Raw genomic sequence first — 15777 nt, 5'->3', positions numbered from 1 at the left:
AGCTCCTTGAGTATTCTAGGATGCATTTCATCAAGCCCTGGTGACTTGAAGACATCTAACTTGTCTAAGTAATGTTTAACTTGTTCTTTCCCTATTTTAGCCTCTGATCCTACCCCATTTTCACTGACATTCACTATGTTAGACGTCCAAGCGCCACCAACCTTCTTGGTGAAAACGGAAACAAAGGTTCTGTGAACCTTTTCCAGTTCCACCAATGAAGGAGGGCCAATCCTTTGATTTTCCTCTTTTCTAGAGTTTGGCTCAGAGACTCTGTTACTGAGAGGGTTTAAAACTGTCTCGGGGGGACAGGGGGGTTAATGCTGGTGGGAGGGGCTGGAATAAAATGAGCCTTTTCCCAGCGTCACAGATTCTAGAAAGTCTGTCTGTTGGGAAAGAGCCTGGGGTGAATCAGAGCGCGAAATGGACAAAAGCCCCCCGGTGAAACCTCCCCAAACACCCTTCTTGCCCCGACAGGGCTGCAGAAGATCAACCCAGGGAAGGGAAATGATGGCAGCAGATTCGGTGCAGGTCGGGGATTTTCAGCAAGGATTTGCTAGAGAAGAAGGGGCGGAAAATACACACGTCCAGGTGGGAACCAGGTGTGATTCACTTCCTGGAACTGTTCAGTCTGGGCCTTGATTTTTAGAACAGGGGCCATTGGGAGAGGGTGGAAATCCCCTCATTTCTAGAACAGGGAACAACCTCACCTGCACGAGGCCGGAGAAATTTACCAGACTCCCAGTGCCGCAGCCGGAACCTACTAGCCAGAGGCAGCCAAAAGTGAGGTCCAGGGAGAGATGCCCTGTCCCTCATATCTAGCTCCTCGGAAAGGGGAGGGGTTGCTGGGGTTTCTCTTCCTGGACCCTTTTCGGGGGGTCTGTCTCCCATATCAGCCGCTGGCTAGTAGGTATGTAATGGACATAAAGCTCCTGCCCTCTTTCATTGGTCCTTCCCCTCTCTCTTTCTCCCCACTCTGAAGCCTCCTGGCTGCTCTGAGCAGGGTGGGGGTGGGATCCTGCTACTCTGCCCGCCCCCCCCCAGAGCTTCCATTTTATCGGCCCTCCTCCCCCGTGACTAGTGGGATTGTGGCTGGGGCAGCAGGTGCTGAGTGGGGGACTCTTGTTGTTCCAGGGGCTGGTGACCTTCGAGGAGGTGGCTGTGTATTTCACCCAGGGGCAGGGGGCACTGCTGGACCCTGGTCAGAGAGCCCTCTACAGGGACGTCATGCAGGAGAACTACGAGACGGTGACCTCGCTGGGTAAGGGATTCCCGTCCCCTCTGCTATTAGAAGCCGTGGGGTCTGTGATGTTCCCATTTCTGGTCTTTCTCAATCAATTAGATGAGCCCCATTGTCACCAGACCCCCCTGGGAGAGAGACGTCCCTCTCCACCCCATTCCCATGGGACAGGGGAGTCAGCAAGGTAAAGGAGATGATGATTCGTTCCCATCCCCACAGCTTTCAAAGGGGCGGAAGCAGCGCGTTGACCTGCCCGTATTAATTCTCACTCACACACAGAATCCCTGTCCCCCTCCCTTCCTGGGACTAGCTCCATCCCTGGGCAGGGTGCCGGGCTCGGCAGGTTGAGAAATAGGCAGGGCCTGACCAGCACAGCTGTGTGTGCACCAGCAAATCCCCCCGAGTCCACAGATCCTGGACACTAGTACTGAGAGAGGAGCACATCCCCTGCCTTTGACTTGGGGGCTCAGTGACCATGTTCCCATCCACTTAGATTCCCCATCCCCTCAGCCCAGCGCAGGGTCAGGATAAGATCAGGGATTGTTCTTTGTGACAAATCCTCTCCCAATGCCTGAAACACCCTGATCTCACCTGATTTCCCCCCCTGAGCAGGATTCCCCCTTCCCAAACCTGAGCTGATCGCCCGGCTGGAGCGAGGGGAAGAGCCGTGGGTCCCGGATCTCCAGGCCTGCAAGGGAAGGGAGAGCCCGAGAGGCAGCCGCACAGGTGAGGAATCGATGAAACGAGCACAAAGCACCCGGGGAGTCCCACAAATGTGCTGTGAGCGAGAGCCCCCAGTTCTGCCTCATCTCACCCAGGTCAGGGCTGTAGCCAGCAGGGGTCACGTCCTCCTGGCAGGTGTCACTCACAGCTTCATACCCACCCTGGCTGCCAGTTGGCAGGAGTTCCCTCCCTGACTTTACTTCCCCCTTGCTGCTTGGCTGGGATGTGGAGGCAGCATGGAATTTTTCAGTCTTTCCTCTAGCTATTGTGTTGTTAAAACCTCTTTGCTGTTCTCCTGTCGTTTCTCTCTGGCACTGGGAATGACTCCTGTCTGGATCCTCTCTCTCTCTGTCCCAGCAGGTGATGGGATGGTGAGTGAAAACACAGAGGAGAATCTGCAGCAGGAAGGTCCTGAGCAAGTGGAACCACGTGAGACAATGTTGGAAAGATCTGAAGGGAATTTTACCCATGAGCGGCAAAAAGCCTGGGGAAATGGGCACAAGCCAGAGAGGCAGCTGGGAACCCATCCAGGGCAGAAAGTGGGTAAATCCACTGATCATGGGGGAGTTTGCAAAGGCCCCAAGGAAACCACAGCCCAGCAGAGAATCCCATCAGGAGTGAGAGACAACACATGCTCCGAGTGCGGGAAAAGCTTCAACCGGAGCTCAAACCTTATTTCACATCAGAGACTCCACACTGGAGACAGGCCTTTTAAATGCCTTGAGTGTGGGAGACGTTTTAATCAGCGAGAGCACCTCGTTAGGCATCAGAGACTCCACACTGGAGAAAAGCCCTATAAATGTCTGGAGTGCGGGAAAAGCTTCATTCAGAGCTCCCAGCTTATTACACACCAAAGAGTCCATACGGGCGAGCGACCCTACAAGTGCCCGGAGTGTGGGAAAATGTTTAGTGATGGCTCAGCCTTTATTAACCATCGGAGAATCCACACGGGAGTTAAACCCCATAAATGCCTCAACTGTGGGAAAAGCTTCAATCGGAGCTCAACCCTGGTTAGACATCAGAGAACCCACACAGGAGAGAAACCCTTTATATGCCTGGAGTGCGGGAAAAAGTTTAGTGACAGTTCAGCTCTTATTGTGCATCAGAGACTCCACACTGGGGATAAACCCTTTAAATGCTCTGACTGTGGGAAAAGTTTCTTTCAACTCTCACGGCTCCTTGCACATCAGAGAATCCACACGGGCGAGAACCCCTATAAATGCCTCGAGTGTGGGAAAAGGTTTAATGACAACTCAAACCTTATTACACACCAGATTATCCACACGGGAGAGAGACCCTACAAATGCCTGGACTGTGGGAAAAGCTTCAGTCGCAGCTCACATCTTATTACGCATTACAGAACCCACACTGGAGAGAGACCCTATAAATGCCTGGACTGTGGGAAAAGTTTCAATCAGAGCTCAAACCTAATTACACATCAGAGACTCCATACAAAAACGAAACCTTGACTGTGGTAGAACTTTCAGTTGGGGCTCTGGTCACATGGGACATCAGCAGATCCGTACAGGGGAGACACCTTTGAAATGTCCTTGGAGTGGAAAATGCTTCAAGCAGACTTGCACCATAGTGGACCACAGAGACTCCATGAAGGATCCATTCCCTAGTTCCCACACACATGAGCAGCTTTTGGTTCTCAGGGATAGCTGCCTGAAACAGGAAAATCTTTTCCTGTGGAAAAGTTTGTGGGTTTGAAAATATTTTCATCCTGAATCTGGACAAAAAGTAAAAAAAACACAATTTTTTTCACCAAAGGGGTCTCCAAAAAACAAACAAACAAACAAACAAAAAAAACAGTTTCAGGAGCAAAATGAAATTTGCCAGCTTCCTGGCTGCCCATCTCGTAGGTGCTTGTCAATTTCACTTTCTCCTTGCAGTCAGGAAGTTAACTGGAGTTGGTTGCTCAGGTAGGCCATGCTCTGTGCGCTAGCCAACTTTTTAAATACCAAATGGCTTTTCAGGTTTAATGACCATCTGAGAAGGTATCCAGGGAGTAGAATCTCATGCATGGTCCACACTACTTACTTACTTTGGTATAACTACATCACCCACGGGTGTGAAAAATCCACACCCCAGAAAGAAAAAATAGTGTGTGCCACCTGCAGATCAGCCCCCTCCCCCCCACTGCCGGTGAGCAGCTGGGGGGTGGAGGGAGAGGAGTGGGGACAGGAAAAGGCAAAGCGAGGGTGGGGCATGCTCAGAGGCGGGGACGGGAAGTGGTGGAGTTGGGGTGGGAAGGGTGGGCGGGGTCTTGGAGGAAGGGGTGGAGTGGGGCCAGGGTCTGGGCTGGAGCAGGGGGAACATAAGAACATAAGAACGGCCCTACTGGGTCAGACGAAGGGTCCATCTAGCCCAGTATCCAGCTCATTTAGACACCATCATTTTATATGTATAGTTGGGATTATGCTTTCCAATGTGTATTACTTTGCATTTATCAACATAAATAAATTTCATCTGCCATTTTGTTGCCCAGTCACCAGTTTTGAGAGATCCTTTTGTAGCTCTTCGCAGTCTGCCTGGGACTTAACTGTCTTTAGTAATTTTGTATCATCTGCAAATTTTGCCTCTTCACTGTTTACCCCTTTTTCCAGATCATTTATGAATATGTTGAATAGGACTTGTCCCAGAACAGACCCCTGGGGGACACCACTATTTACCTCTCTCCATTCTGAAAACTGACCATTTATACCTACCCTTTGTTTCCTATCTTTTAACCAGTTACCAATCCATGAGAGCACCTGCCCTCTTATCCCGTGGCAGCTTACTTTGCGTAAGAGCCCTTGGTGAGGGACCTTGTCAAAGGCCTTCTGAAAAGCTAAGTACAGTATATCCACTGGATCCCCTTTGGCCACATGCTTGTTGACTCCCTCAAAAAATTCTAGTAGATTGGTGAGGCATGATTTCCCTTTACTAAAACCATGTTGGCTCTTCCTCCACAAATGATGTTCATCTATATGTCTGATAATATTGTTCTTGATTACAGTTTCAACCAGTTTGCCCAGTACTGAGGTCAGGCTTACCGGCCTGTAATTGCCGGGATCACCTCTGGAGCCCTTTTTAAAAATTGGTGTTACATTACCTATCCTCCAGTCATCTGGTACAGAAGCTGATTTAAATGATAGGTTACAGACTACAGTTAGTAGTTCTGCAATTTCACATTTGAGTTCCTTCAGAACTCTTGGGTGAATCCCATCTGGTCCTGGTGACTTATTGCTGTTTAATTTATCAATTTGTTCCAAAACCTCCTCTAATGACACCTCAATCTGGGACAGTTCCTCAGATCTGTCACCTAAAAAGAATGTCTCAAGTTTGGGAATCTCCCTCACATCCTCAGCTGTGAAGACCGATGCAAAGAATTCATTTAGTTTCTCCGCAATGGCCTCGTCGTCCTTGAGTGCTCCTTTAGTGCCTCCATCGTCCAGTGGCCCCATTGGTTGTGTAGCAGGCTTCCTGCTTCTGATGTACTTTTAAAAAATGTTGCTATTACTTTTTGAGTCTTTGGCTAACTGTTCTTCAAATTCTTTTTTGGCCTTCCTAATTGTATTTTTACACATCATTTGCCAGTGTTTATGCTGCTTTCTATTTTCCTCATTAGGATTTAACTTCCACTTTTTAAAGAATGCCTTTTTGCCTCTCACTGCTTCTTTTACTTTGTTGTTTAGCCACGGTGGCTCTTTCTTGGTTCTCTTACTAGGTTTTTTAATTTGGGGTGTACATTTACGTTAAGTCTCTATTATGGTGTCTTTAAAAAGTTTCCACGCAGCTTGCAGAGATTTCACTTTTGGCACTGTACCCTTCAATTTCTGTTTAACCAACCTCCTCATTTTTGTGTAGTTCCCCTTTCTGAAATTGAATGCTCCAGTGTTGGGCAGCTGTGGTGTTTTTCCAGCCACAGGGATATTAAATTTAATTATATTATGGTCACTATTACCAAACAGTCCAGCTATATTCACCTCTTGGACCAGATCCTATGCTCCACTTAGGACTAAATCAAGAATTGCCTCTCCTCTGGTGGGTTCCAGGACCAGCAGTCTTTTAAGGTGTCAAGAAACTTTATCTCTGCATCCCATCCTGAGGTGACATGTACCCAGTCAATATGGGGATAATTGAAATCCCCCATTATTATTATTGGGAAATTAGAAAGTCGGCACCTCTGTACAGCCTTTATTTTCCAACATCTACACTGCTGTGCTCAGCCCTGTAGCAATGAGCCCTGCCAGTCTGGGCCAGTCGTTCTGGGCTCTGAGACTGGCTGTGGTGGGGTCTTTGATTGCAGTGAAGATGTACCCTGAGTCCTCTTTGTGGATCTAGCCCTATGTCCCACCCCAGAGGCAGCCGCATCTCCGTGCTCACTCCTCAGTCCCACCCGTGTCCCCTGCACTATCCTCTCCTCCATCCCATCCGGGGAATGACTCAGGGCAATAATTTCCCTCCAAAACAAGAAGTTGGTGCAGTTAAAAAAGCGGGGAGGGGGAATCCCCTCAGATCCGAGGTGGGTTTTAGATCAATATTTCAGAAATACAGGGGGAAATGACAAAATCTGAGAGAATTCAATAATGAAGGAAAGGGCAAAATCTGAGGGGATTTTGGGTCCTCCCTGATAATCAGAGAGGAGAATGGGAGTGGGGGGAGGGGTACCTGTGGGCTGTGTGCAGGTATGAGGCTGGGGAAGGGGTCCCAGACCCATGGGCTGTGTGTGCACTTTTGGGGCCCCAACTTTTCCTGTCACGCCCGCCCTTACCAGTAATGGAATCTGTCTGTGTCCCCCTCTCCTCCATTCCTGCACTGTTGGCTCAGCAGGGGAGCTTGGGCTGAAGGCGGAGCTGGGGGTAGAACTGGGGATGAGGGTGGACAAGGAATGAGGGCAGGTGGAGCTGGGGCTGGAGCTGGGCTGAGGCCGGGGGCCAGAGGTGGGGCCTGAATCAGGTCCGGGGCAGGAGTGGAGTCATGGCCGGGGCCAGGAGTGGATCCAGGGGCCGGGGGTGGGAGCCGAGCCGGAGCTGGGGCCGGGGGCCGAGGGCAGGAGACAAGCTGGAGCAGAGCTGAGGAGCGGAGCAGGGCTGGGTGGCGCTCCCTCCCTGCTCCCCTTGGGGGTGGCCCCGGCCTCACCGCGCCCCCTTTGAATGTTCCTCCATGCCCCTTTAGTGGGGTGCGCCCCACAGTCTGGGGACCACTGCTCTAGCTAGTAGCTTGAGGCTCCAGCACGGGGAGTCTGGTCAGTGTACCCAGCCCTGCCCAGGAGGTTTGTTTTCTGTTACAGAAATGGGGAAGTCATGCCCCAGAACGGATTGGCCACCTCCCAGGAAGTCTGTCAGCTCCTGTCCTCCCTCCCTTCCTCACCCTGCATGTTTCCTGCCCCTCCCTCTCTCTCTCTCTGTCTTTCTCTCATACAAAACCACCAGCAGCTCCCTGGAAATCCCCTACCTGAGCCAACTTCACCACAGCCACTTCTGTCCCTCCATCAGGAGGAGGCACTGATCGGGTGTGAAAAGTGGTTGTCATTCTTCAGTCTGTTAGGGTGACCTGAGATTGGTGATGGGGAAAGTTTCAGAAGGGGTGTGAGTCCGTTTCACACCCCGATGCCCCCTGCGGTGGTTTTTTGTTTTGTTTTTGCTGCAGACAGATGTCCTAGACTTTGCATGAGGGAAAATTTTAGGTCACTTTATTACATGGCAGATGCAGCCCCTCCTACCAGGGTTAAATCCACGACACCCTCCCACTGACAGAGCAACTGAGCCGGAAGCAAGAAAAGAGCGGAATCGAAGGAGCTGCTTTGGGGGAATCTTGTATTGTTAGATCATTCGACAGCAAAAATTAGTGACAGTTGTGAGGCTTTTATATCAGTATTTGGTCATTAAAAGAAAAAAATAGGAAAATCTCAGATTTGTATATTTTCATTGATTAGACAGGAAAAGTCTTATATCAATAGTGGATACCTAGAGGGGAAAATAAGCAATTTATGCAGATACTCATAATGCATAAATAGAGAGAATGGATTATAATCAGAGGGGATTTTTTATCAAAATCAGTTAGGTGATGGGAGTCCCAGCACCGAAACCTGTTTCCACTCGGCTTCCCAAAAACTCAGTTCAACTCCTGACTTCGTCCCTCAAGTATTTTTTTATTGAGCATCCAGCCAGGCTACGCTGAGCTAATTAAATATAAATGCAGAGGACAGCGCGACTCCAAAGTTACAGGCAACCCCTCTCTCTTTATATACACGTCTCCATCTCTTTGCCTTCACTCTACGTTGCATCGCCCATGTTAAAACTGGCGCCGTTACTTAGCAAACACCAATCTCTGCACCGCACGCTCTGGCCACGCGCTGTGTGTGTTCGCCCTACTTGTTTTTACATTCCTATGATCTTTTTCCTAATAAATAGTCCCCTGCGGGTTCTCCCTCGGATCTTTAGCTCACTCAGGCATTGTGTCTCTTTACCTGACCCACCTAGTCACTTCTTTGAGTTAGCACCAACATTCTGTTTTCAGCCTAATCATCTATTCTCCCCCCACACACATCCTGTCTTGCAAAAATTTTGTATCATCTGCAAATTTTGCCACTTCACTGTTTACCCCTTTTTCCAGATCATTTATGAATATGTTGACTAGGACTGGTCCCAGAACGGACCTCTGGAGGACACCACTATTTACCTCTCTCCATTCTGAAAACTGACCATTTATACCTACCCTTTGTTTTCCCCCCAGCCGGAGCCCTCACCCCCTCCTGCACCCCAACCCCCAATTTCATGAGCATTCATGGCCCACCATACAATTTCCATACCCAGCTGTGGCCCTCGGGCCAACAAGTTTGCCCACCCCTGGTATTGTTCAAGGGGACCCCCAGCTTGTCTCAGCCTAGGAGGCAGAAATGGGGTTAGATTTTTCTAACAACACCCCCAACAGCAGACATACCCCCCTCTCACCTCTGTGTCACCCTCTCTCCCCTCCCTGTAATCCCCCCTTCCTGCTAATCCACCCCAGGCCACGCGGTGCGAGGCTGGGAGATGCTGCCCGCGCCCGAGAGGCAGGGGGCTGCCAAGCAATCGAGGTCTCGCTAGGACCCAGGAGGCGCTGGGCTGGGAGCGGTGACGGGAGGTCACACACGGCCCCAGCAGCAGGAAGTGGAGTTCACTCGCTCCAGGGTAACTCCCGGGCGCTGCTGTGTGCATGCCCGGCGCCCTGCGGCGTCCCCTTGCGAGATCCCCGAGCCCCGGCCGCAGGGGGGAGAGGTTCATATCGCGGGCGTCTCAGCCCTGCGGCTTCCCAAGAGGCTCGCAGAGACCTCGGCCTGCCCAGGACTTTCCCTAAAGGGAAGACAGATCTTCCGCCCCCCTCCCCCCCAAAAGAGCTGGGACCCCAGATCCAGGAGGAAGACACCTCCCGCTGAGCAGCGCCTGCTCCACTTGGAGCGCAGGTAAGAGACTTTCCCATCCCCTGCCTGCCAGTGACCCCCGCTCTGCAGCGGATCCTGCTCGCTAAATGGTCTGCCGACTCTGGTGAAACAATCCCAGCCCCCTGAGATGCTGACTGGGGATTTGAATGTGGAAGATCGGCTCAGCTTGATTTACTGGGCTTTATTTTATTTTATTTAATGGTTCTTCTTTGTTATGGGTGAATGTTCATCTCCTGGCACGGACTAGGGGAATCCGTGCAAAATGTGTGTTTGTGTGGTGCAAAACCACAGGGGCCAAATCCTCAGCTGGTGTCAAATCAGTGTCGCTCCAGGAAGTCAAAAGTGCTGTGGTCAATATGCACCAGCTGGGGATCTGGCCCCATTTATCCCGGTGGAGCTGTGATCCATTGCCACCAGCTGGGGATCTGCCCCATTTATCCCGGTGGAGCTGTGATCCATTGCCACCAGCTGGGGATCTGGCCCCATTTATCCCGGTGGAGCTGTGATCCATTGCCACCAGCTGGGGATCTGGCCCCATTTATCCCGGTGGAGCTGTGATCCATTGCCACCAGCTGGGGATCTGGCCCCATTTATTCTGGTGGAGCTGTGATCCATTGCCACCAGCTGGGGATCTGGCCCCATTTATCCCGGTGGAGCTGTGATCCATTGCCACCAGCAGGGGATCTGGCCCCATTTATCCCGGTGGAGCTGTGATCCATTGCCACCAGCTGGGGATCTGGCCCCATTTATCCCGGTGGAGCTGTGATCCATTGCCACCAGCTGGGGATCTGGCCCCATTTATCCCGGTGGAGCTGTGATCCATTGCCACCAGCTGGGGATCTGGCCCCATTTATTCTGGTGGAGCTGTGATCCATTGACACCAGCTGGGGATCTGGCCCCATTTATCCCGGTGGAGCTGTGATCCACTGACACAGGCAGGGTCTGATCAGAAACCATCAAATAAAAAAAAGAGTCCCATTCAATTACATCGTGTAATGGCAGACAGCTAAAAGGAGACAAGTTTGTAAAGTGCTTATATACCACTGCTAGAAGTCTAAAGAATGAAATGGGTGAACTAGAGTGCCTCGTATTAAATGAGGATATTGAAATAACAGGCATCACAGAAACTGGGTGGAATGAGGATAATCAATGGGATACAGTAATACCAGGGTACAAAATATATCGGAAGGACAGAACAGGTTGTGCTGGTGGGGGAGTGGCATTATATGTGAAAGAAAGCGTAGAATCAAATGAAGTAAAAATTGTAAATGAACCAAACTGTACCATAGAATCTCTATGGGTAGAAATTCCATGCTCTAATAATAACAATATAGAGGTAGGGATCTATTACCGACCACCTGACCATGATGGTGATAGTGACTGTGAAATGCTCAGGGAGATTAGAGAGGCTATTAAAATAAAAAATTCAATAATAATAATGGGGGATTTCAATTATCCCCATATTGACTGGGTACATGTCACCTCAGGATGGGATGCAGAGATAAAGTTTCTTGACACCTGAAACAACTGCTTCTTGGAGCAGCTGGGCCTGGAACCCACCAGAGGAGAGGCAATTCTTGATTTAGTCCTAAGTGGAGCACAGGATCTGGTCCAAGAGGTGAATATAGCTGGACTGTTTGGTAATAGCGACCATAATATAATTAAATTTCATATCCCCGTGGCTGGAAAAACACCACAGCTGCCCAACACTGGAGCATTTAATTTCAGAAAGGGGAACTACACAAAAATGAGGAGGTTGGTTAAACAGAAATTGAAGGGTACAGTGCCAAAAGTGAAATCTCTGCAAGCTGCGTGGAAACTTTTTAAAGATACCATAATAGAGGCTCAACTGAAATGTATTCCCCAAATTAAAAAACATAGTAAGAGAACCAAAAAAGAGCCACCGTGGCTAAACAACAAAGAAGAAGCAGTGAGAGGCAAAAAAGCATCCTTTAAAAAGTGGAAGTTAAATCCTAGTGAGGAAAATAGAAGGAGCATAAACACTGGCAAATGAAGTGTAAAAATACAATTAGGAAATCCAAAAAAGAATTTGAGTAACAGTTAGCCAAAGACTCAAAAAGTAATAGCAAAAATTTGTTAAGTACATCAGAAGCAGGAAGCCTGCTACACAACCAGTGGGGCCACTGGATGATTAAGGAGCTAAAGAAGCACTCAAGGATGATAAGGCCATTGTGGACAGGAGCGCCGCCAGCATTTCTGCAGCCCTAGGCGGCGGAAGGTCCCACCCTGAAATGCCGCCCCCCCACAGAGGCGGCGGAAGGTCCCGTCGCCGAAATACCGCCGCGGTCGCCGCCCCCCAAATTGTAGTGCCCTAGGCGACCGCCAGCCCTGATTGCGGAGAAACTAAATGAATTCTTTGCAGCTGAGGATGTGAGGGAGATTCCCAAACCTGAGCCATTCATTTTAGGTGACAGATCTGAGGAACTGTCCCAGATTGAGGTATCATTAGAGGAGGTTTTGGAACAAATTGATAAATTAAACAGCAATAAGTCACCAGGACCAGATGGGATTCACCCAAGAGTTGTGAAGGAACTCAAATGTGAAATTGCAGAACTCCTAACTGTAGTCTGTAACCTATCATTTAAATCAGCTTCTGTACCAGATGACTGGAGGATAGCTAATGTGATGCCAATTTTTAAAAAGGGCTCCAGAAGTGATCCCGGCAATTACAGGCCTGTAAGCCTGACTTCAGTACCGGGCAAACTGGTTGAAACTATAATAAAGAACAATATTGTCAGACATAGATGAGTCAACATGGTTTTAGTAAAGGGAAATCATGCCTCTCCAATCTACTAGAATTCTTTGAGGGGGTCAACAAGCATGTGGGCCAAGGGGATCCAGGGATATAGTGTACTTAGATTTTCAGAAAGTCTTTGGCAAGGTCCCTCACCAAAGGCTCTTATGCAAAGTAAGCTGCCACGGGATAAGAGGGAAGGTGCTCTCATGGATTGTTAACTTGTTAATAGATAGAAAACAAAGGGTAGGTATAAATGGTCAGTTTTCAGAATGGAGAGAGGTAAATAGTGGTGTCCTCCAGAGGTCCGTTCTGGGACCAGTCCTAGTCAACATATTCATAAATGATCTGGAAAAAGGGGTAAACAGTGAAGTGGCAAAATTTGCAGATGATACAAAATTACTAAAGATAGTTAAGTCCCAGGCAGACTGCGAAGAGCTACAAAAGGATCTCTCAAAACTGGGTGACTGGGCAACAAAATGGCAGATGAAATTTAATGTTGATGCACATTGGAAAGCATAATCCCAACTATACATATAAAATGATGGGGTCTAAATGAGCTGTTCCCACTCAAGAAAGAGATCTTGGAGTCATTGTGGATAGTTCTCTGAAAACATCCACTCAATGTGCAGCGGCAGTCAAAAAAGTGAACAGAATGCTGGGAATAATTAAGAAAGGGTTGGATAATAGGACAGAAAATATCATGTTGCCTCTATATAAATCTATGGTACACCCACATCTTGAATACTGTGTGCAGATGTGGTCGCCCCATCTCAAAAAAGATATATTAGAATTGGAAAAGGTTCAGAAAAAGGCAACAAAAGTGATTAGGGGTATTGAACGGCTTCCGTATGAGGAGAGATTAATAAAACTGGGACTTTTCAGCTTGGAAAAGAGATGGCTAAGGGGAGATATGATTGAGGTCTATACAATCATGACTGGCGTAGAGAAAGTAGATAAGGAAGTGTTGCTTACTACTTCTCATAACACAAGAACTAGGGGTCACCAAATGAAATTAATAGGCAGCAGGTTTAAAACAAATAAAAGGAAGTATTTCTTCACACAACGCACAGTCAACCTGTGGAACTCCTTGCCAGAGGATGTTGGGAAAGCCAAGACCATAACAGGGTTCAAAAAAGAACTAGATAATTTCATGGAGGATAGGTCCATCAATGGTTATTAGCCAGGATGGGCAGGGATGGTGTCCCTCTGTTTGCCAGAAGTTGGCAATGAGCGACAGGGGATAGATCACTTGATGTTTACCTCTTCTGTTCATTCCCCCTGGGGCACCTGGCACTGGCCACTGTCGGAAGACAGGATACTGGGCTAGATGGACCTTTTTGTCTGACCCAGGAGGGCCATTTTTATGTTCTTATGACACCAGCTGGGGATCTGGCCCCGTTTATGCTGGTGGAGCGGTGATCCATTGTCACCAGTTGGGGATCTGGCCCCATTTATACTGGTGGAGCTGTGATCCATTGACACCAGCTGGGGATCTGGCCCCATTTATGCTGGTGGAGTTGTGATCCATTGACCCCAGGTGGGGATCTGGCTTGAACAATTTGTAGTAACATACAGTACTTTTTTGGGTAACTGTTTGTACGAATTGGCTTTGAGTTCCTTCAGAAGCAGCAAATGTCAGACAAAGTGGAATACAAACAAACTGTAGAGGGAAAATGCCTGTTAGATCAAGATTTAAAAAAAAAGAATTAAGACCTTGTCTGCGCTAATATTTTAGGGGGAGATTTTCAAAGGCGCAAATGGCATGTTTTGAGTTTGTACAGCTCCTAGCACAGTGGCAACCTGATCCATGTGGCGCTTATGGGAGCTGCATTTTTGGGTACCCTAGATAGCTTTGAAAACCTAGCCCAAAGAATTGAGGTCATAACTACAGACCAGAGGAGAGGTGGGGGGAGAGACTGTCTTGGAAAGCAGTGACTCTGGAATGGATTGAAGAACAGTTAGCCAAAGACTCAAAAAGTAAAAATAGCAAAAAAAATTTAAGTACATCAGAAGCAGGAAGCCTGCTACACAACCAGTGGGGCCACTGGATGATCAAGGTGCTAAAGAAGCACTCAAGGACGATAAGGCCATTGTGGACAGGGGCGCCGCCAGCAAGGAACTCAGTGGGCAAGGAACTCAGCATGAGCTCCTGGTGGGATACTGTGACAGAAAGAGCAAAGGTAATCCTTGGGTGTGTAAACGGGAATGGGGAGTAGAAGAAAAGAGGCGATTTTGAAATAAAAAGGGTAAATTACCACATCAGAATAAGAATCTAGGACACGTTATACTACAGAACACTCCTATGAATGGATTGCTTAGCTACTAGCCTCAATGATCCTTTTCTGTGAACCCTCCATTAAGTGGCACCGTGACATCCATCTGCTCACTGTTAACCAAGCTAAACACTGGTGGGCTAAGGACAATGAGTTATAAAACCACAATTTAAATAAATACACAAATCACGGGCAGTGGATCACCATTGAGACAATCAGAAGAGCAGATAAGACAGATTTGCGAGGGATCCATGAGGCTCTGTGCAGGCAGGTGACACTTGCGTAAACGAACGAGGAAATCTTTTCACACCAAAGACATGAACAAGAATTCCAAAATTAGTTAAGGTGGTGGATGTGCAAACCCCTTCACCGAATCCAGCCTCCTTCGGCAGCTTGAGACCTCATTTCAGATAGAGAAGAGCTGCTGTATCTATGGGCCACATTGTGACTTCAACACCACAGCTGTGGGGGTTGGGGCTGAGATGTGCTACCTAAAGAGGAATAAAAGCCCATCCACCACCCTCACCCTACTTCACCTGTTTGTGGTAACTTTCATCCCCTCTGCAACCCCTCCTATTCTAGGGTTTTTCCTCTCTGCCACTTTGCAACCCATCTCCCCCTATTTCAACCCCAGCTCCTGCACCACGTAGTGTCTATCTGGTTTACGATCCCCGGGTCAAATTCTGCCCATCGCTCCCCTGCGAGCCAGCCCCTCTGGTTCCTCTTTAAAGCAGTGAGCAGATGCACCTTCAGCACATGTTACTGCGCGCATTCAGATCGCTGGAGCATGCTCCATAACAGCAAAGTAGCCAATTCTGGTCGGAAATCGTTTGTGGAGTGGCATTAACTCTAGTTTTACAAACTGTTCGCTGGCACAACTTGCTACCAGGAGCAGTTGCTGACACCCAGCCATTCTTTTTGGTTGTCCCGTCACAGTTTGCTAGCCCTCGCCTTTCCCCGTCCGCTGATTCTTAAGTGGAGAATGTCACCCATGGGTTTACTCATCAGTAATACAATAACAGTTTGTTAGCCAATTTCTGTCTCTATGGATAGAAATTCCATGCTTGAATAAGAAGAATATAGCAGCAGGTATATACTACCAACCACCAGACCAGGACTGTGAAATGCTCACAGAGATTAGAGAAGCTACAAAAATAGAAGACTCACTAATAATGGGGGATTTTAACTATCCCTGTACTGACTGGGTACATGTCATCTCTGAACGGAGATAACATTTCCAGACTCCATTAACGACGGCTTCTTGGGAGTGGCTAGTCCTAGAACCCACAAGAGGAGAGGCAATTCTTCATTTAGTCCTAAGTGGTGCAGAGGATCTGGTCCAAGAAGTGAATATAGCTGAACTGCTCGGCAACAG

General features: G+C 48.6%; 1 protein-coding gene across 1 annotated transcript in view; it reads left to right on the top strand.

Moving 5' to 3' along the window:
• The first annotated feature begins 507 nt into the window (after window positions 1-507).
• Window positions 508-15777, top strand: part of LOC135888154 (zinc finger protein 436-like) — a 31497-nt gene continuing 16227 nt past the window's right edge. Inside the window, exons 1-4 of the mRNA XM_065415966.1 lie at window positions 508-588; window positions 1132-1258; window positions 1850-1963; window positions 2321-3412. Of these exons, the coding sequence (XP_065272038.1) occupies window positions 508-588; window positions 1132-1258; window positions 1850-1963; window positions 2321-3412 (1414 nt within the window). The remainder of the gene's footprint in view (window positions 589-1131; window positions 1259-1849; window positions 1964-2320; window positions 3413-15777) is intronic.

This window comes from Emys orbicularis, chromosome 13 (genome assembly GCF_028017835.1).
Source record: "Emys orbicularis isolate rEmyOrb1 chromosome 13, rEmyOrb1.hap1, whole genome shotgun sequence".
Classification (NCBI taxonomy): domain Eukaryota; kingdom Metazoa; phylum Chordata; order Testudines; family Emydidae; genus Emys; species Emys orbicularis.
Note: the sequence above shows the minus strand (reverse complement) of the source record. Positions and strands in the feature narration are given on the sequence as shown.